The following is a 21,501-nucleotide window of genomic DNA, read 5'->3' on the forward strand; positions in this document are numbered from 1 at the left end:
TCCACTACCTGCCAGGTGCCATTATAGAAAATAAGAGTATGATGGTAACCAATATGATAAAATACCACTGCTCTCAAGGGGACAGGAACCTCAAATTCCACCTCACAAGGAAACAAATTCACATGATAACTACATAATTCCTTCCATATTTGTGGGTTCCTCATCAATGGATTCAACCAATAGCAGATCAAAAATATTTGAACACAAAGTTGTGTTGGGGACAGTTAGGCCTACGATAGTGCATCTGTGTTGAACAGGTATGGAATTTTTTCGTGTTATTGTTCCCTAAACAATATAGTATAACAACTATTTATAGATTTTACATTATATTAAACACTATAACTAATCTAGAGATGATTTAATGTGTTTACTGGGAGAAAAAAGTAAGGCTGACAGACAAGAAAAATATTTATTTGGGTGTTTGAATTACAATTCAGAAACACAGATTCTGGAAGCAACCAGAAAAGTGTTTTGTCTGGAGATCAGCATTCAGGTTACATCAGCTGATTACCAAGAATTATGTTTGAAGGGAAATTTACCTTTTACAAGTCATTGGTTTCTCATGAACATCTCTTTCCATTACTGGGAAAGAAACATTTTTTTGTATAGTCCTTAAAAAGCACAGCTATTTTGAACAGCCTTACAAAGTCTCTTTCTCAACAAATAACTTGCTTTTTTTGGCAAGTCAGCAAGGTCAGTGCAATTTGTTTGTCCAACAATATTGATTCCAGAGTACAAGATGAAGCCACTGTGACCATCTCTTTTCACAAAAGTACACAGGGGGATATACGTAGGTTATTTGCAAATACTACACCATTTACTTTAATTAATTAATTAATTATTTACATTTTTTCCCATCACCATTTAGTCCCCTCACATCTCCCTCCTACCTCCCCCCACTATCACCCTATGCCATTTAGTAGAAGGGATTGAGTGTCCATGTGTTTTGCTATCCTGGGATGATGGTGATGGTGTCCCGGAGCTAATTCCTTGCTGACACTGAGGGATGACTGTACTAGATACCTTTAACTTTTACCTATAAAATTGTCAGTTGCTGAAAACTTTGTTAACTCTGCAAAGTAGGTGTGAGATGAACACTTATATGTACACTCAGGGTGGGAATGGGCCATGATGCTCACAGTATTCACTTACATTGAATATTTTGTGTATTTGAAAAATCAAGTGCTTTATTTTTCATTTTGTCTAAAGCAATTTGGAAATGTATTCCAATAGCTGTTAAAACATTCCCATCGTTTCACCCAGTAAATCTAGTGCTAAGAGTTTGTGAAGGAAATAATCATCAACTTAGTCATAGATGTATGAACAAGAACATTTATTGTAGAGTTTTTAAAATTGCAAAACATTGCAAGTAACTTAAATAAAAATGGGGACAGACTTGTAGATGAGAGCAGGACAACAGCTTAGGTGGGGGAGGTAGGGATGTAGGGATTGAGCAAAAAGGAGAAAAGGCTCATGGACATGGACAGGAGTGTGGTGATTGCAGGGGAAGGGGAGTATACGGGGACTAAATGGTAATGGAAAAAAAATACAGTCAAGATTAAATTAAAAAAAAATAAAACATCAGCTCCTTAAAAAAAAAGAAAGAAAGTAACCTAAATATCTGGCAGGATAAAGATAAATTGTACTACATTTGTATCTATATTGGTATATATATCTACCTGGAAGAAAATTATTCAAAATATTGGTATGATTATGGTTAATTTTAATTTCATTTTTCAAATTTTATTGTGTGCGTATGGCTTTTATAATCATAGAAACATTTAAAAAAGTCATTGCGGCATTGTTCTTTCAATTACATTGTGCCTTCAACTTAAAATGTTTTATGAGAAATTAATTTAAGAAATTATTTGGTTTCTGTAGTGCTTCCTTTGAATATAATCATGTATATACTGACCCAATTCTTTGTCTTTAAGTTAAGAAATTCAAGAGCCTAATTTGAAACTTAAGCACAGCATCTGTGTTGAGTCTAATTATGGCACTTTTATATTGTTCTTTTCTTAGGAACTTCTTTTCTGTTTGTATATTTCAATTAGAGTGTATTTGTTGTAAGCCTTCCCATAATTCCTTGGTGAGTACACATGACTAGGTGAATGATGGCAGAACCTCACTATTTTCATCAGGAAGTACACTTGGTTGAAACAAATGGTAACAGGGTTAAGTAGCGGTGACTACTTGATTTAAAGTCTATCCAGCTTTTCAAGGGGGAAATGGGGAGCAATGGTTGTCATAGGTAGCATTTTTTTTTTTTGGTTCTCATCCTGCATTAGATTGTCACTGTCTTCATCAGTGGTAAATTTCCTCTCATCCCTGTTGGGGCAGTGGTGTGGGGGTGGTCAGATAAAAACTGAATTTGAAGATGAGTCCAGGAGGGTCTCTGAATCCTTCAGTTTCTACCTAAACATAATCTCTTGAATTTAGGCAATTAATGGAATTTTTACATCTAGTTTATTGATTCTTACTCTAATCTCCTTTTTGGTCTTTATCCATGCCCTATGCATGACATATCTGTACACACATACTTCATCTCCCCATATTTCTCTCCATTCTCCTCCAAATAGGCTAAACCTGCAGCAGCACCCTCGCCCTCCTTGTAAATACCTACGTTCACAGTACAAACACTTCCACTCACCTTGGAAATTGTGGTTTCTGAAAATTATTTCTTAGGTACTTGTATGTAAGGGCAAGTTTCATCTTTTCTTAGAAAAACTAGAACAACTTAATGAGAACTAAACCATCCACTTTTTACTCTAGTTTCTAGGCTTCTTTTTGTCCTAGACCTTCACCTTGCTCCCCACCCCCACTGCACCCAATGCATTTCCATACATTGAGACATTCATTGGTCTACCTTTTAGGAAAAAGTGGTAGGCCAGAGCTGAAGGCAGGAATGAAATTGATATCTGTATATTCTTGTCTTTATGCAAAACATCAGAACATCATTATGGGCATTCTAAATCCTCTTAGTGGATATGCGTAGGTGAGAAATGTGTTTTCTTTTTTTCGTCTTTGTAATGTTGAATTTTTAAAATAGGTTTAGACCACACAGGCAGCTCTTAGCTGACAAACAGGTTAAGGTCCAGCAAGTGACTTCGTACACTGGCCTGAGTTTTCCCACAAAAGCATTGTCTTATGAAGGATTTGCCAGGGTGAGGTTAAACGGAACCTGAGAGGAGAAAGGGGCAGGGATGACAAGGTTGGTCCGTGGTTTTCCTGAAAGGGAGTAAAGAAGGCATAGAGAAGCATGGGTTCTAGCTGTCACGTGTGTAACTGCTGTGATGTGCCATAGTTATGGGGTTCACAGAGCCAAGGGGAAGGACAATGGAATGACCTTTACTTTTCTAAAATGGAACCTATGTCGTGAAGACCCATTTTGACTAATGACAGATACAATTTGTCTAAATGTTTCCAACCGTTCTCTCCCCAATCCAGTGATTTTTCCCCAATTGATTTGGAGTACTGTATTAATATCTCTGTCTCAGTTTGTTTCACAAGTGCCATGGAGGCATTCTATGCCCATTATTTCACCTACCCCACTGAACCCTGCGCCACCCCCTGACAGAAGGGGATGGGGCCTTGGGTGTGTATGAATTGTGTGGGGTACACATGTGGGGTGGCCTGAAGGGAATATTGCCTTCTAAACTTTAAAAAAATTTGAATTAAGTTTATTGGGGTGACATTGGTTAATAGAAGTATATAGATTTCAGGTATACAATTTTATAATACATCATCTGTATATCGTATTGTGTGTACACCACCCCAAGTCAAGTCCCCTTCACCACCATTTTTCCTCCTTTACGCTCTTCTACCTGCCCCTACTCCCCTTTCCCTCTGGTGATCACCAGGCTGTTGTCTGCATCTGAGGTTTTTTTTCTTGCCTTAATCCCTTTAGGTTTTTCACCTAGCACCCCCACCCTCCTTACCCCGCTTCTGACAGTTGTCCATCTTTACTCTGTATCTATGATTCTGTTTCTATTTTGTTATTTTGTTCATTACAACCCACATATAAGTGAAATCACATGGTACTTATCTTTCTCTGACTGGCTTATCTCACTTAGCATAATACTTTCCAGGCCCATCCAAGCTGTCGCAAAGGGTAAGACTTTCTTCTTTTTATGGCATAGTAGTATTCCATTGTGTAAATGTACCACAGCTTTTTTATCCACTCATCTGCTCATGGGCATTTAGGCTGTTTCCAAATCTTGGTTATTATAAATGATGCTACAATGAACACAGGGGTACAGACAGTCTTTCAAATTAGAGTTTTGGGTTTCTTTGGATTTATTCCCAGAAGTGGAATCACTGGGTCATAAGGCAGTTCCATTTTAAATTTTTTAAAGTAATTTCATACTGCTTTCCACAGTGGCTACACCAGTCTGCATTCCCACCAACAGAGCATGAGGGTTCCCCTTTCCACATCCTCGCCAGCACTTGGTATTTGTAGATTTATTGATGATAGCCATGCTGATGGGTTTGAGGTGATATCTCATTGTGGTTTTAATTTGTATCTCTCTGATGATTAATGACATTGAAAATCTTTTCATATGTCTATTGGCCAACTGTATGTTCTCTTTGGAGAAGTGTCTATTCAGGTCCTTTGCCCATTTTGTAAAATTGGATTGTTTGGTTTATTTTTTTGGTGTTGAGTTTTTTAAGTCTTTATAAATTTTGGATATTAACCCCTTATCTGATGTATCATTGACCCCATTCATGGGTTGTCTTTTCATTTTGTCAATGATTTTCCTTTGCTGTGCAAAACCTTTTTAGTTTGATGTAGTCCCATTTGTTTATTTATTTATTTTTGTTTCCTTTGCCTCAAGTGATCTGTCAGAAAAAGTATTGCTATGAGAAATGTCTGAGATTTTACTGCCTATGTTTTCTTTTAGGATTTTTGTGGTTTTGAGTCTAAAAGTTCCTTAATTCATTTTGAGTTTTCCTGTGTGTGTGTGTGTACAATGTAAAGAGATGGTCTAGTTTCATTTTTTCATGTACCGTCTAATTTTCCCAATACTATTTTTTAATAGGTTATCTTTACTGTATTGTATGCTCTTGCCTCCTTTGTCAAATACTAATTAACCATGAAGGCATGGGTTTATTTCTAGGTTTTCCGTTCTGTTCCATTGATCTGTATGGCTGTTTTTATGCCAGTACCAAGCTGTTTTAATTACTATGGCCTTGTAGTAGTTTATTAGGTAGCATGATTCCTCCAACTTTGTTCTTTCTTAAGATTGCTGTTGCTACTTGGAACCTTGGTGGTTCCATATAAATTTTTGAAATATTTGTTCTAGTTCTGTGAAATATGACATTGGTATCTTGATAGGAATTACATTGAATCTATAGATTTCTTTGGATAGTATTGACATTTTAATGATGTTAATTTTTCCTATCCATGCATATGGTATGTGCTTCCACTTATTTGTATCTTCTTCAATTTCTTTCTCCAGTGCCTTATAATTTTCTGAGTACAGGTCTTTTACATCCTTGGCTAGGTTTATTCCTAGGTATTTTATTCTTTTTGAAGCAATTATGAATGGGATTGTTTTCTTAATTTCCCTTTCTGATAGTTCATTATTGGCATATAAAATGCAACTGATTTCTGGATATTAATTTTGTACCCTGCTACTTTGCTGAGTTTATTTATCAGTTCTAGTAGTTTCTTGGAATCTTTAGAGTTCTCTATGTACAGTGCCATGTCATCGACAAATAAAGACAGTTTTTCTTCTTATTTTCCAATTTGGATGCCTTTTATTTCTTCTTCTTGTCTGATTGCTATAGCTTGGACTTCCAGGACTATGTTGAATAAGAGAGGTGAAAGCAGACATCCCTGTCTTGTTCCTGATCATAAGGGGATTGCTTGTAGTTTTTGCCTGTTGAGTATGATGCTGGTACTGGGTTAGTCATATATGGCATTTATTACATTTAGGTATGTTCTTTCTATTCCCACTTTTCCAAGAGATTTTTGTCATAAATGAGCACTGGATTCTATTAAATGCCTATTCTACATCTATTGATATGATCATGTGGTTTTTATCTCACATTTTGTTTATGTGGTGTATCACATTTATTGATTTGTGAAGGTTGTACCAACCTTGTATTCCTGCAATAAATCCCACTTGACCATGGTATATGATCTTTTTGATGTATTGCTGTACATGATTTGCTAATATTTTGTTGAGGATCTTAGCATCTAAGTTTATCAGGGATGTTGACCTATAATTTTATTTTATTGTAGTGTCTTCATCTGGTTTTGGAATTATGCTGGCCTCATAAAATGATCCTGGGAGTCTTCCTTCCTCTTTAATTTTCTGAAGTAGTTTGAGAAGGAGAGGTATTCATTCTTTTCAGAATGTATGGTAAAATTCACACATGAAACCATTCAGTCCAGGTTTTTTTTTGTGGGGAGTTTTTTGATTACTGCTTCATTTTCACTAAGTGTAATCTATCTATTCAAATTCTTTGATTCTTCCTGATTTAGTTTTGGAAGATTGTATGTTTCTAGGAGTTTTTCCATTTCATCCAGGGTATCCAATTTGTTGGCATATAGTTGTTTATAATGTTTTCTTACAACCCTTTGTATTTCTTTGGTGACAGTTGTTATTTCTCCTCTTTCATTTCTGATTTTATATATTGGGTGCTGCTTCTTTTTTTCTTGATGAGTCTGATAAAGGTTTGTCAATCTTGTTTATCTTTCCAAAGAACCAGCTTTTAGATTCATTGATCTTTTGTATTATATTTTTAAGACTCTATTTCTTTTATTTCTGGTCTGATTTTTATTGTTTCCTTTCTTCTCACTTTGGGATTTGTTTGTTGTTCTTTTTCAATTCCTTTAAGTGTAAAGTTAGATTGCTTATATTAGCTTTTTCTTGTTTCTTGAGATAGGCCTGTAATGCTATGAATTTTCCTCTAGGACTGCTTTCCCTGTGTCCCAAAGATTTTGGGTTGTTCTGTTCTCATTTTCATTTGTTTCAAGGTATCTTTTGATTTCTTCCTTGATCTCATTGTTGACCCATTTATTGTTTAGTAACATGTTATTTAGTTTCCATATCTTTGTATATTTTCCAGTTTTCTTCTTGTGTTTATTTCTAATTTCATGGCATTGCGGTCAGAGAAGATACTTGATCTGGTTTCAACCTTAAATTTATTGAGACTTGTTTAGTGTCCTAACATGTATTTTACCCTAGAAAACATTCTATGTGCACTTGAAAAGTATGTATATTCTGTTGCTTTGGGATGAAATGCTCTGAAAATGTCAATTAAATCCATTTGATCTAGTTTATCTAGGCTGCTGTCTCCTTGTTGATTTTCTGTCTGGAAGATCTATCCATTGATGTCAATGGGGTGTTAAAATCCCTGACCACTACTCCATTTCTGTTAATCTTTCCCTTTATGTCCATCAAGAATTGCTTCACATATTTAGGGGCTCCTATGTTGGGTGTGTAAATGTTTCTATTTTTTTTATTTTTAAATTTTAATTGTTGTTCAAGTATAGTTTCCTGCCCTTTACCCCCCTCCCAGCCCACCCCCCAGCGCTTCCCATCTCCCTCCCATCTCCATCCCCCCCTTGTTACTGTACATGTGTCCTTTATACTAGTTTTTTCAAACCCCTCTTCCCCTGAAATTCCCTCCCCTCTCACCTCTGGTCATTGTCAGCCTGTTCTCAATTTCAGGGTCTGGCTATATTTTGCTTGTTTGTTTGTTTTGTTGATTAGATTCCTGTTAAAGGTGAGATCATATGGTATTTGTCTTTCACTGCCTGGCTTATTTCACTTAGGATGATGCTTTCCAGTTCCATCCACGCTGTCGCAAAGGATAGGAGCTCCTTCTTTCTTTCTGCTGAGTAGTATTCCATCACGTAAATGTACCATAGTGTTTTGATGCATTCATTTACTGATGGGCACCTGGGTTGCTTCCAGCACTTGGCTATTATAAATTGTGCTGCTATGAACATTGGGGTGCATAGGTTCTTTTGAATTGGTGTTTCAGGGTTCTTAGGATATAATCCTAGCAATGGAATTGCTGGCCCAAAAGGCAGACCCATTTTTAGTTTTCTGAGAAAATTCCATACTGTTTTACATTGTGGTTATGGGTGTGTAAATGTTTACTAGGGTTATATCCTCTTGTTGGGTTGTTCCCTTTATCATTTTTTCAATATAGTTTATTGATTATGCTATTATAGTTGTCCCATTTTCCCCCTTCACTCCCCTCCACCCTGCACACCCTCTCCCACCCACATTCCCCCCTTTAGTTCATGTCCATGTGTCATACTTATAAGTTATTTAGCTTCTACATTTCCCATACTATTCTTACCTTCCCCCTGTCTATTTTCTACCTACTATCTATGCTACTTATTCTCTGTACCTTTCCTCCCTCTATCCTCCTGCCACTTCCCTGTTGCTAACCCTTCATGTGATCTCCATTTCTGTGGTTCTGTTCCCATTCTAGTTGTTTGCTTAGTGTGTTTTTGTTTTTGTTTTAGGTTTGGTTGTTAATAATTGCGAGTTTGCTGTCATTTTACTGTACATGTTTTTTATCTTGTTTTTCTTAGGTAAGTCCCTTTAACATTTCATATAATAAGGGCTTGGTGATGAATTCCTTTAACTTGACCTTATCTGAGAAGCACTTTATCTGCCCTTCCATTCTAAATGAAAGCTTTGCTGGATAGAGCAATCTTCGATGTAGGTCTTTGTCTTTAATGGAATACTTCTTTCCAGCCCTTTCTTGCCTGTAAGGTGTCTTTTGAGAAGTCAGCTGACAGCCTGATGAGAACTCCTTTGTAGGTAACTGCCTCTTTTTCTCTTGTGGCTTCTAGGATTCTCCCCTTCATTTTAATCTTGGGTAATGTAATTATGATGTGCCTTGGTGTGTTCCTCCTTGGGTCCAACTTCTTTGGGACTCTCTGAGCTTCCTGGACTTTCTGGAAATCTATTTCCTTTGCCAGATTGGGGAAGTTCTCCCTTACTATTTGTTCAAATAACTTTTCTACTTGTTGCTCTTCCTCTTCTTCTTCTGGTACCCCTATAATTTGGATGTTGGGACGTTTAGAGATGTCCTGGAGGTTCCTAAGCCTCTCCTCATTTTTTTTTGAATTCTTGTTTTTTCCTTCTTTTCTGTTTGGTTGTTTCTTTCTTCTTTCTGGTCCACACTGCTGATTTGAGTCCCAGTTTCCTTCCCATCACTATTGGTTTCCTGTACATATTCCTTTATTTCACTTAGCGTAGACTTCATTTTTTCATCTAATTTGTGACCAAATTCAACCAATTCTGTGAGCATTCTGATCACCAGTGCTTTGAACTGTGCATCTGATAGGTTGGCTATCTCTTCATCACTTAGTTGTATTATTTCTGGAGCTTTGATCTGTTCTTTTGTTTGGGACTTTTTTTTTTTTTGTCTCGACATGCCTGTTACATGATGAGGGGTGGAGCCTTAAGTAGGTGTTCACCTGGGTGGGGCAACCCAGTTGCTGGGTTGTGATGCAGTATGTGGGGGAGGGGTCCGAGAGGGAACAATGGCGCTTGCTCCACTCTCTGCCAGATTTCAGTCCCTTTGGCTGCTTCCTCCAAGCAAACTGGGCCCTTCTGGTGCTGATTCCCATGTGGGTGGGTTTGTGCACTTTCTAGGATCCTGTGGGTCTCTCCAACAAACTCTCTTGTGAGGCTGGGAGTCTCTCCTAGAACCTCAACCCCCATTCGTATTTTCAATCAGTGGTTTGAGGCTTTATTTCCCCATGCTGGGACCCTGGGTTACATGGTCTGTTTTGCTCCCCAGTTTTGCCTGGCTTATCTGAGCATGAATGTGGGACCACCCGGTCCACCAGCCACCTTGTACACTGCACCCCTCCACAGTCCACCTCCTTGTTGGGTCTGCCTGCTGCTGCCTTGCACTCCTGGGGTCTGCTATTTGCCGCTTTGCCATGAGTCCTCTCCACCCAGCCTCCTGACTCTACCCCTCCTACTGGTCTGGATGAATGTTTCTTCTTTAACTCCTTGGTTGTCAGACTTCCATACAGTTCAATTTTCTGTCAGTACTGGTTTTTTAAAAATTTTTATTTTCCTTATTTTGGTTGTGTGAGGAGGCACAGTATGTCTACCTATGCCTCCATCTTGGCCGGAAGTCCCCTTTATCATTTTATAGTGTCCTTCTTTGTCTCTACTATAGCCTTGGTTTTAAAGTCTATTTGTTAGATATAAGTATTGCTGTTCCAGCTTTTTTTCCCTTTCCATTTGCATGAAATATCTTTTTCTGCCCTTTTAATTTTAGCGTGTGTGTATCTTTTGTTGGTGATGAGGTTGATCTCTTGGAGAGAAAATATGTGTAGATCTTGTTTTCTTATCTGTTCAGATACCCTGTGTGTTTAGATTGGAACATTTAATCCATTCACACTTAAAGTGATTATTGATAGGTATGTGTTTCTTGGCATTTTAGTCTTTTAACTGTTTCTCCATTTTTCTTCTTCCTCCTCCTCCCCACTTCTCCTGTTCCTCATCTCCTCCTCTTTTTCCTCCCTCTCTTCCCCCTCCGCCCTCCTCCTCCTTCTTCTTCTTCAAAAAGACTCTTTCACATTTATTATAATACTAGTTTGGTGGTTACAAACTCTTTTAGCTTTTTCTTGGATGGGGAGCTCTTTATTTTTCCTTAAAATTTAAATGATAGCCTTGCTGGGTAAACTAGTCCTGTAGTTCTTTGCTTGTCATCACTTTGAATATTTCATGGCAGTCCCTTCTGGCCTGATATGTTTCTGTTGAGAAATCAGCTGACAGTCTTATAGGAGCACCTTGTGTGTAAGTTACTGTCTTTCTCTTATTGCTTTCAGGATCTTCTCTTTTCTTTAACCTCTGCCATTTAAATTTTTCAAAATCCTCACCAAGGGTATGTTTATTGATGACAGGGGCGGGGAGAGAGAGAGAGAGAGAGAGAGAGAGAGAGAGAGAGAGAGAGAGAGAGAGGCATTGATGTGAGAGAGAAACATCAGTTGGTTGCCTCCTGTATGTGCCCTGACCAGGGATCAAACCTGCAGCCTAGGTATGTGTCCTGACTGGGAATAGAACCCACATTTTTTTGGTATATGGGATGACACTCCAACCAACTGATCCACCTGGCCAGGGCATAACCTTTTCCATTTTAATTGCTGTATTTTGCTGTGTATAATGCAGACTCTTTTGCCCGTTGTTTTTAGGAAAAAATAAGGATGTGCATTATACATGGTTACAATGATTACATATCATGGGTATAATAATCTCATGTATAATGTGCACAAAAACGTGGGTGCGCATTATACATGACAAAATATGGTATGATGTGTCTTGGTGTGATGGGCCTCTTTGTGTTCATCTTGTTTGGAATTCTCTGTACTTACTGGACGTGTGTGTCTTTTTCTGTCACCAGGTTAAAAAAGTTTTAAGTCATTACTTCTTCAAGTAGTTTCTCAATTTATTCCTGTTTCTCTTCTTCTTCGTAGTACCCCTATGATGCATATGTTGTTATACTTCACACTGACCCAAAGTTTCCTTAAACTGTCCTTGTTTTTTAAAATTCTTTTTTCTTTTTGCTGCTCTGATTGAGTGTTTTCTGCTACCCTGTCTTTCAATTTGCTGATTCAGTTCTCTGCTTCAGCCAACCTACTGTTTATTCCTTCTACTGTATTCTTTATTTTGGATACTGTATTCTTTACTTCTGATGTTTTTTTTATGGTTTCTATGTTATTCATATGCTTGTTATCTCTTTGTTGAAACTCTCACTGAGTTTCTTGAGTATTCTTATAATCATTTTTTTAACTGTGTATCTTACAAATTGCTTGCCTTTATTTCATTCAGCTCTTTCTGGATATTTTTCCTTTCATTTGGGGCATTTTTTTTGTCTCCTCATTTTGATTGCCTCTTTTTGTTTGTTTCTATGTATTAGGTAAATCTGCTATGACTTTCAGTCTTTGTAGGGTGGCCTTATGCAGTAGATGTCCTGTGGGACCTAGTGATACAGTCTCCATGATCACCTGAGCTGGGTGCTCCAGGAATATTCCTTATGTGGGAATGTGCGCCCTCCTGTTGTAATTGAGTCTTGATTTCTATTGGCTTGTTCATACATGGGGTCAACTCTCAGGCTAGCTGACTGCGAGGATCAACTCATACCTCAATGTATGAGCTGCTGTACAGGTGATGACCATATGAAGTAGAATTTGCTTCTGAAGGGCCTGATGCCCACTGAGATCTCCCTTTGGATATGCCACTTGCCAAAGCTAACTGGGTCCTGCTGTACGTTGTCTGAAGCTGGTAACTGGGTATGTTGGTTCTGGGGCTTCCTAGGAGGGATTCTGGTTCAGGCCAAATGTCAAACATGGTTGTGACTGGCTCTGGGCAACCTATTTAGAGCTACAAAATGACTCACAGTTTGTGGGTGCGAATATGTATGGGAAGGAGGTATGTATGGGTGCGAATATGTATATGTAAGCTGTGAACTGAGGCCAGCGTTTACCAGCACTGGGCACAAAGCAGTTCAGCAAAAGTCCTAAGGCACCCCAAGATCTGCCTCTGCCTGCCTCCAAATGTCATCTGCCTGTTAGTCTCAGTCAGTAAAATGTCTCAGGTGGCACTTGAGTTGCATGAGGTAGGTTCTCAGTGAGTTACCAGGGGTGAGTGGTGTTTACCAGATCAATACAGGTTGAAGCTGTGAGGTGCTGGGTCTGAGGCCACTCAGCAAATGTCCCAAGGTATATACCAACTCTGGCTGCAACTGCTGGGCGCTCACATGCCTTTGTGGTGAGGCAGGGGTCTCAGGGAGTCATCAGGGTGAGGATAGCAGTGTTTATTAGGCCCGAGCATAGCAAGAGTTGGCCATATGAAGGGAGGGCTCTACCCTAGTTGGGTGTGCGAGGGAAAAATTTCCTCCATCCTACAGCTATACAATTCAGACTGTCCCAGAGTTTGCTGGAAGTCTGATTTCAGCAGGGCTGGGCTTCTGGGGATTGGGAGAAGTGTCCATAAGGATTGGAGGTAGGTTGGGGAGGGTGCTGCTTCTTCTCATACCCCACTGCTCCAGAGCCACACAACTCAGTTGGTCCCAAATTCTGCCCAAATCTCAGCAGGGTGGGGCCAGCAGGAGTCAGGAGGATGGGGCTTCTGGGAAGCCAGAAGGGTGGGGCTAGATGATCTACTATGAGGGGGAGGCACTAGTCAGGTTCACAGAAAAGTGGTGGGAATGGCAGTCACCCCAAAGACATACAACTCAGTTACTGACACCCCCTGAGTCTGCCCAGACATCCATACTCTGGTCAAGCAGCCAACTCCTCAGCAGGGCACTGGCTTTGCAGGATGGGGGTATAAGAAGTTCAGAGAATGGAACTATTGCTTTTTCCCAGGCTGATGCTGTATGAAGAGGAGTGCTCCCCCCAAGTGAGATGGTGCCTGGAGTATGGAAGAATGACTCAGTACAGGTGTCTTGGTGGCTATCCGTTCAGCTCTGTCCCCAAGACCACAAACCTCAGTCTCTCCTCATGCAACTCTAGTCAGCTCTGCCCTTCCTCCACTGGAGCCCATGGTGAGTGGCTTCAGATGAGATTTTATTCATTGGCTCTTTAAGAGGGCACCTGTGTCTCTAGTAGACTCTGTCTCTTTCTGGCAGACAGAATCCCTATTGATTTTCACAGTCAGGTGTTATGTAGGTACCTCTTCCTGGCTCTGGTGCTCTGGGCCAAGGAGCCCACTGCTTTCTGGTCTTACATGCACCTTGCCATGAGTGATTTGGGGGACTGTTAGTTGTTTATCAACATCAATGTCTTTTATAGAAATAGAACCCTTGATTTTCAGTCAGACACAAGTCCATTTTGAATAAAGACCACAAATGTAGCCAGCTGTGGCAGAAGAGAAATGTATAACTTTCAGGTTGTACATATCTTTCTTTCTCCATTTTCTCCAGCTGGAATTCTGATATAATAAGCCACATTGACATACAGGCAAGGGACACATCAGAGATGTTGGTTCTGTGATTCTCAGGCTCCTAAACAATATCTTGGGACAACTACCATCCTGGGACTGCCTGTTCTAGGCTGTTCCATGAGAGAAATATAAATTTTGATTTATTGGTGTAGCTCAGTGGATTGAGCATGGGCTGGGAACCAAAGTGTCCCAGGTTCGATTCCCAGTCAGGGCACATGCCTGGGTTGCAGGCCATAACCCCCAGCAACCACAAATTGATGTTTCTCTCTCTCTCTCTCTCTCTCTCTCTCCCCCCCGCCTTCCCTCTCTAAAAATAAATAAATAAAATCTTTTAAAAAAATAAAAAATAAATTTTGATTTATTTAAGCCATTTTAAATTTGGGTTTTGGTTATAATAGCTTGACTTGTATCTAAACCTGCATCTGGGGGAAGGAGAGGGGACTAATCACTGTTATATATACACAGAAACTTGATCAGTAGGTGACAAAAGTGGTGTTGTATGGTGGATGAATGTGGACTATAAGGCAGTTCATGGAAGCAGCAATACTGTCTCTGTTGATGCTAAAGAAGTAGCTGAGGCTTTAAAAAATACTAAAAGTAAAGGGTTTCCATATATGTAATGCAGTGCCTAGAAATGCATTGGTGACAAAAACAATTGCTTATCATTGTAATTCAATAAACAATTTAATGCAATCTCTGAGGAGAATGATTAAATATCCATTCCAATATTTGTTGGCTGACCTCAATTTGAGGGTTAGCATTCCATGTTTGTGGAATTCAGATTTTAAGGACGAAGAATTAATGAAAGAATATGGCAGAGAACAGAGAAATTCTTCAGTTAGGGGAGAAAGCAAAGTTGCCTGTACTTTGGAAGTTCACAGATGTGCTTTAGAGCAAACAGACTGAATTATTTTGGCTGTGCAAACAGTAGACTTGAAGGATAGTAGTCTGACTAGATTTCCATCTCCTAGAGTCCACAGAAATTACAAAGTGACATTTAGCAGGTGCAAAAAATGTGTGAAAACAGAGGTTATCAAAATTTCATCATTCCCTTGGACTTATACACTAGTTCTTGTTCCTTTTGAGAACAGTCACACTTTGTATATGTTATATGTAGAAAGTTAAATTCTATAGTCAAAGATGATGCATGCCTTTGCCTAGAGTAAATGTATTACTCAATCAACTAAAATCCTTAAAGCCACCTACACCATGATTGATGTGAGGTTTTTGGCCAATGCCCTAGGGTGAGTTGGGGATGTGTCCAGCACCCTTCCCACTCAGGATGTGTCTGGGAGCTCTCTGTTCCTTTCAGGCCAGAGAGAGGCTATGTCTGGGGAGGGGTGGGGAGTCTGTGTTGCCTGGGAAACATAGGGATGCATATCAATTACTCTGTTTGGCTGGTAGCACAGAGTCACTGCCCTTTTATCTATCCCACCATTATGCATGCCTTTCCCGTCCAGGAAGTAGAACTCTTTGCAACATAGAGGACAGTTTTAGTTACAGGAATAACTAACTTCTGAGAAGTACTTAAGAACTTACAAAGTCCTCTAGGTTATTTGTTTTTACATTGCCAAGAATGAAATAGACAGTTGACATTAATCTTGGTGTTGGCACCTTCCGGCCACATCCTTCTAACTAACTAATCAACAAATATTTGTGGAGCTTTTCTCTTAGACCTATGATGAAATGGGTCTAGGAATCTCCAAAGCTAAAAACTTTCTGGCTCTTTACTGGTGGTAACTTCTGATGGGGCCACCACCCAAAACATCAGGGACTTCTCTCGATCACACAAAGTTCTCTTCACGAGTATTCCTCTCCACACACACATTCCCTACCCAGTTCATTTTTCAAATTAGCCTTTTAGTGTAGCAAGTTTAGATTTGGGAGTACACCCCAATATATTCAGGTCTGTTAATAATATGGTGGGGTCATTTTTGCTTATTTTATTTTGCCATAGCTTAACCCAATAATTAAGCAATTGTATGTTAAAATATTTTACTCTTCAATTCCACCTTTATTTCAATTAACTTCACCTACCTACACCTCTGAGTCATGAAGGAAGCAAAATTCTTTTTATTGATTGTGACCAGGTTTCTCCCTTAGTATCAGGACAGGCTGTACCTCCAGCAGTTTCTCAATGTCGCATTGACTTCCATTTGTAGATAAGAAGACACCAGGCTTCTGGTAGGCACTCTGAACTGCTGATCTTTCTCCACTCCTTCCAGGCATTTTGTAGCCCATCTACCTTGTATCACCCACCTTATTCTCAACAGCATCTCTCTTACTCAGCATGCATGATCCTCATTGAGTTTGCATGCCTAAGTCTCTTATTCATATATCTGCCTGTCCACACATATGGGCAAACTGTTAACCAACTTTTGCTTAAGCATTTCATCTTCCACTTTATATTGTGTTACTTCTCTGCATGAAAACTGATTTAAAAATTCATGTTTACTACAGAGCCCCCAACATCATCTCTGGCACTTCTCCTACCTTCCACATTGGTCCCTGCCCCACTCACCAGCCATTGAAGAGACGACCACAATGCTTCCGTTGCTCTTCTTCAGCATAGGAAAGGCAGCCATACTCATGACCACGTAACTGAGGTAGTTGACCTCCATGGTTTTGCGCACGAAGTGGATATCACCAGTAAATAGCTTCACTGGAGTGTTGGTGATGTGGTTGAGAATGAGCATGTCTAGTCCCCCTGCAAGAAATGACTGTGTTGAGAGAAACCATCTGGGGTTGAAACCTTTCCTTCCCTCCTCCTTCCCAAAGGTCCCTGAGCAAATTCCCATAGAGCAAGCCCAGAAAAGGAGAGAGGAGAAGCAGCCTCACCCATGATCTTTTCAGCTTTGGCAACAAATTGCTCTGCGAAGGTCATGTTCTCCATGGAGCCAGCAACGTAGTGTGCTGAGGCTGCCCCATACTCCAGGCAGTCGGATACTATCTGCAGGGACACAGTAATCTTGGTGTCAGTATTAGCTGCAGACCTTTGGGAGCATACTCTGAAGTAAGGGGATTTATTTACTTGTTTATTTTTAGAGCCCAGGCATGTGCCCTGACTGGGAACTGAACTAGTGACCTCTTAGTTCACAGGCCAAAGCTCAATCCACTGAGCTACACCAGCCAGGGCTGAAGGGGATTTAGATAAGAAGTTGCTCATAGCTCTGCTTTGATAAGAAGTGGTAGCAGGTTTGTGTGTATGAGTGTAAATGTAGTGAACGTGTGTGTGTTGCTAAATGCAACCTGACACAATCTTTGTCTTCTGTAGGAAGGACTTTTTGAAAGTATTTCATGTACAGAGAAATCATAACAGTGCTGGTGTTCAAGTTCATGATTTGTGTTTATGAGTCTCTGTGAAGAAATGTTCTGAACAATGCTACTTTCTGTGTGGGTAGCCCTAGGTTTGTGAATGTTTGTATACCCTTGGGTTTGTGAGTCTGAGCATATGAGAGAGCATGTATCTGAGAGTTTGCATGGGTACAAGAATATGAATTATTCAGTAAGTACAAGAATTTAGGTATCTGAGCACATAACTACATATCCATGACTTGTGTGTATATGTGTGTGCCTAGACATGTCTATGAGTATATATAACCCAAGAACTTTGTGTCTATATATATGTGCATGGGACTGAACATTGAAATTTGTATTATTGTGGGCATTTGGGTGTGAGCCTGTAAGTGTGTGTATGTGTGTTTCTGTGTGTGTATGCATCTGTGTATGGATGTGCCAGCCTCTGTGTGTTGGCATGTGTATATACATAAGTATATATAAGAATACAGGTGAAAATATATGTGTTTTTGGGCACAGAACACTCACCTTCTTTAGAGCTTCTTCTGACCTTGCTGTCATCATCACATGGGCTCCCATCTTTGCCAGATGATAGGCTATCTCTTTTCCAATCCCCTTGCTGGCTCCTGTCACAATCACTTTCTTTCCTTGGAGCAGCTCTGGGAAACCCCAAAAGGAAGTGAGGAGTATCCCAACATGGCAGCAAAATTCCTCCTCCTGTGCTGGGTGTGGGCACCTAATCTCAACGAGTGAATATTATGAATCCAGGTCAACTTATCTCAAACTGCATAAATCAGTGAAGGAAAGCTCAAGTCTCCCTTGAATATGCTCTGAAATGGGGGTTTGGCTTGCTTTCTCAAAACAAGCCTTCCTACTGTTGTTTCCTAAAAAAACCTTTATGGACAGAAGTTTCAGCTAGAACACTAGGGTTCCAGATGTTTCTGAACTCAGCCAGTTTTGCGCAATTGAAATAAAATGCAAAAGCCATCAAACCATGTCCTCACAGAGATTCCAGGAATTTCCCCTCACTTCTGTTTAGTCATCAGCTCCAGACTACTTTCTTGCCTCCTACTATCAGTCTGTCCCTTGAGCCTGGATGTTTGGCCGAGTTGTCAATTTTAGTATTAACCTCACTTTTGAAGGGAATCTGAAATTGCTTTTTCATTAAGGGTGCCAAATACAACATGGACTATTTGGTACTCTCTTGACCACATGATTACCCTTCTTTGTACTGCTATTACTTGTAGCCTGTGGCTGGAGGACACAGAAATACTCTCCCACCTCAGGGTCCCTTGTCGTTCAGCAGTTTTGGGGATCAGGAAATCATCATGATCCTCAGACACTCCAGCTAACCATGGTTTTGAGGTAAAAATCTATTCCTCCAAATTAGACACAAAATAGGTCCTTACCTGGTCTGAATTCTTCATTTGCAGAATAGTAGTAGCAGGCCAAGAAGATCCCCAGGATGGGGAGGAGATAGTTTTTCATAAGAGCCATCGGAGAAGGATCTGGCACAAGGAGCCCTGTAGGACAGACAGAGAGGATCTACACAACTTTCGACAATATCCTAGGCAGGCAGCAGACTCTGAATTGTGACATCAGGCATGAGCGGCTGGAGTAATCTCAGGCAGTGCTAGCCAGTTTCCTGTAAGAGCAGTGATTGGCTATAAGTGAGATCCCATTTGTACTGGCAGCCTTTGTGGTAGATTTCACAATGCACGATATTTATTCCATTTCACTAAGAAGAGACTTACAGATGTCTAAGCTCATGACTGTTCAGGACTGGATTCCCACGCATCAGTACCCTGAGCCCATTTTTTCTCTTAAAACCATTCCCACCAAGAATCAACAACCTTACAAAAGTGTACGTCACAAATAGAATGTGGGCGTGTGGCTTCTGGGGAAATATGACTAATAGCAAAGAGAGCCAAGTGTATAAGCCAAATCTTGCCCTTGGCCCCACCACCTAGTCAGAAAGAATTAAAAATATTAGCACAAAACAGAAAAATAACCTTAAGAAAATATGTGTACTTCTTGAAAAATAAAAAGAAAACAAGCCTATAAACCCCACACTCAAGTTCAATTAACTTGTATTACAACATCAAAGAGGAATGCAAGCCAGCTGAACCTAGATGGCAGGAAACCCAAGACCAGTTGAAGACTCTTCAGGAAAGTGCAACGGAATGTACACTTATTACTTTAATAGCAAATAAAGCAGAAATAATGAGTGCTAAAGGAAAAAGAGGCACCATGCTATTAAATTGGACCTTATAAATGCTATAGAGGAACAAGAATCTTGGAGAAGGTGCTAGAAGAGATCTGGTGCAGGAGAAAAAGCAACTAGCACTGTTAAAGCAAAGTTGGGCTGAAAGGCCCATATCCATCTAAAAATTGATCTGGTAACAATAAAAGGACCATAGAGGTGAAGTTCTCTAGTAATTTAGAATTTATCACAGAAATATAGAAATAACCACTTTGGTATGCCTGTAGTAAGAATTCATTAAGGGGCAATCCTTTAAGAGCAAATTTAAGATATATTATTATTATGTTTTTCAACTTAAAGCCAATTAACCAAACAATAAAATTTACCCCATCACAAAGCAAATTCAGAATTCTGCTAGTTACTAAGGGAGCTGAGAAAACCATGCAAATGTGATGATAAGAATGGTAATGAGTTTTGGAGGGGGAATATGGGTTGAGGGTGGGAGTTTGGGGATTCACACAGAATTAAGACAAATGGAGTCATGACCCCAAGTACAGTATCTGGCAACACTCACTGAATTTTCACTTCAGAGTAGGGGAAAATAATGTAAGGCCCAGGGAGATGAAATAGTTTGTCAATATAGGCCCACAGCTGTAAATTTTACTTCTAGAAAACAATGGAGATCTAGAACAGTTGAGGGCTAGACAGAGCTCAAGGTCCATGGAGGAAAAAATAAAAATAAAGAAAGTGTAAGTGGAAAATCATATTATGTACTGTCAGAACTGCATGAAAGAGTTATGTGCATAATTTTATAGATGACTTTATGCTACTAAGGTATATGACAGGCTAGACTCCATTTTCATCTCTAGAAGGAAGGGAATTTAAGTTTTGTTTTTTAAACACTATACTATTAATAATACAATTACAGGAAACAAAAAAATTTCTTGAGAATATGATGGTGCTGAAATAATAGATGGACAAACTAGGGAAGTTTATTGTCTGACAAAAAAGAAAAAATTTAAAATGCACTACAGAAAACACAATTTAAAGAAATAAAAATAACAATGAGTAAGATAAACAGCAAGGTGATAGGATGTAAAACAAGTGCATCAGCTATTGTTGATTGCTGTCTGAATTAAAAAATAAAGTCCAACACTGTGCTGCCTCAAAAGACATTTAAACACAGACATTAAAACACACACACACACACACATAATTTGATGACCTAATAGCTATCCTGCTAGAAAACATGGATATAGGGAAAGCATCGAGAGAAGTAATATTCATGGAATTAGATGAAATACTTTTTAGTCAATAAAATGCATTAAGGAGAAAAGAAGACAATGTGTAATGGTATACCGTCTTAGCAGTTCTCAAAATTTTTAGGTCTTGGGACCCCTTTATGATCTCAAAAATTATTGAGGATCTTGAAGAATTGTACATATGTGCATTTTAGCTATTGATATGATATATTAGAAATTAAGATAGAATTTTTTAAATTCAGGAATACATAAACATGCATGTCATATGCTTTGTATTCTCACACATCTTGTAGTCTGAAAAATTCATGAAAGACTATAACAGGGAAAAAAGTCAAATCTTTTCTTGGTATGATTATGAAAATAGTTTTGACCTTTCAAGCCCCCAAGAGGGTCGCAGAGACCCAGGAGTACCATATTTTGACTATGTGATGTACTAACACTGATCCTTTCTTTGTATGTCTATATTTACATGCCTGGTTGTTTCATTTGCTTATAGACTCCTGGAGGACATGGACTATATCTTTTTCATCTTTGTATCTCTCCATCTCTCTCTAGCCTTGCTCCAGAATAGGTATTCAGTGAGCCTTTGCTGTGTTAATGTTTCTGAGGTTCTGCAGCAACAAGACCATGGCTGTCTATCTGGAGCCTGATTTACAGAGCAAGGAAATCACTGGGATTCTGTGTTCTGGTTAGAAACAATCAACTCCATTCTCTAGAATTCTTCTAGAGGTTCTCAACCAATTTAAAAAAATTCAAAAGGAAATACAACTGTTTCACCTAGCACTTCTTTTAAGTCAAA

The 21,501-nt window shown here is 39.3% G+C and overlaps 1 protein-coding gene across 1 annotated transcript in view; it reads right to left on the bottom strand.

Moving 5' to 3' along the window:
• The window catches only part of HSD11B1 (hydroxysteroid 11-beta dehydrogenase 1), a 34,540-nt gene extending 15,687 nt beyond the window's left edge, over positions 1 to 18,853 (bottom strand). Inside the window, exons 1-4 of the mRNA XM_045838605.1 lie at positions 18,647 to 18,853; positions 17,766 to 17,896; positions 16,779 to 16,890; positions 16,462 to 16,647 (exon numbers count right to left, since the gene is read on the bottom strand). Of these exons, the coding sequence (XP_045694561.1) occupies positions 16,462 to 16,647; positions 16,779 to 16,890; positions 17,766 to 17,896; positions 18,647 to 18,734 (517 nt within the window). The 5' untranslated portion in view covers positions 18,735 to 18,853. The remainder of the gene's footprint in view (positions 1 to 16,461; positions 16,648 to 16,778; positions 16,891 to 17,765; positions 17,897 to 18,646) is intronic.
• Positions 18,854 to 21,501: the final 2,648 nt, after the last annotated feature.

This window comes from Phyllostomus hastatus, unplaced genomic scaffold, assembly GCF_019186645.2.
Source record: "Phyllostomus hastatus isolate PE091 unplaced genomic scaffold, TTU_PhHast_1.1 phas_contig_283, whole genome shotgun sequence".
Lineage (NCBI taxonomy): Eukaryota > Metazoa > Chordata > Mammalia > Chiroptera > Phyllostomidae > Phyllostomus > Phyllostomus hastatus.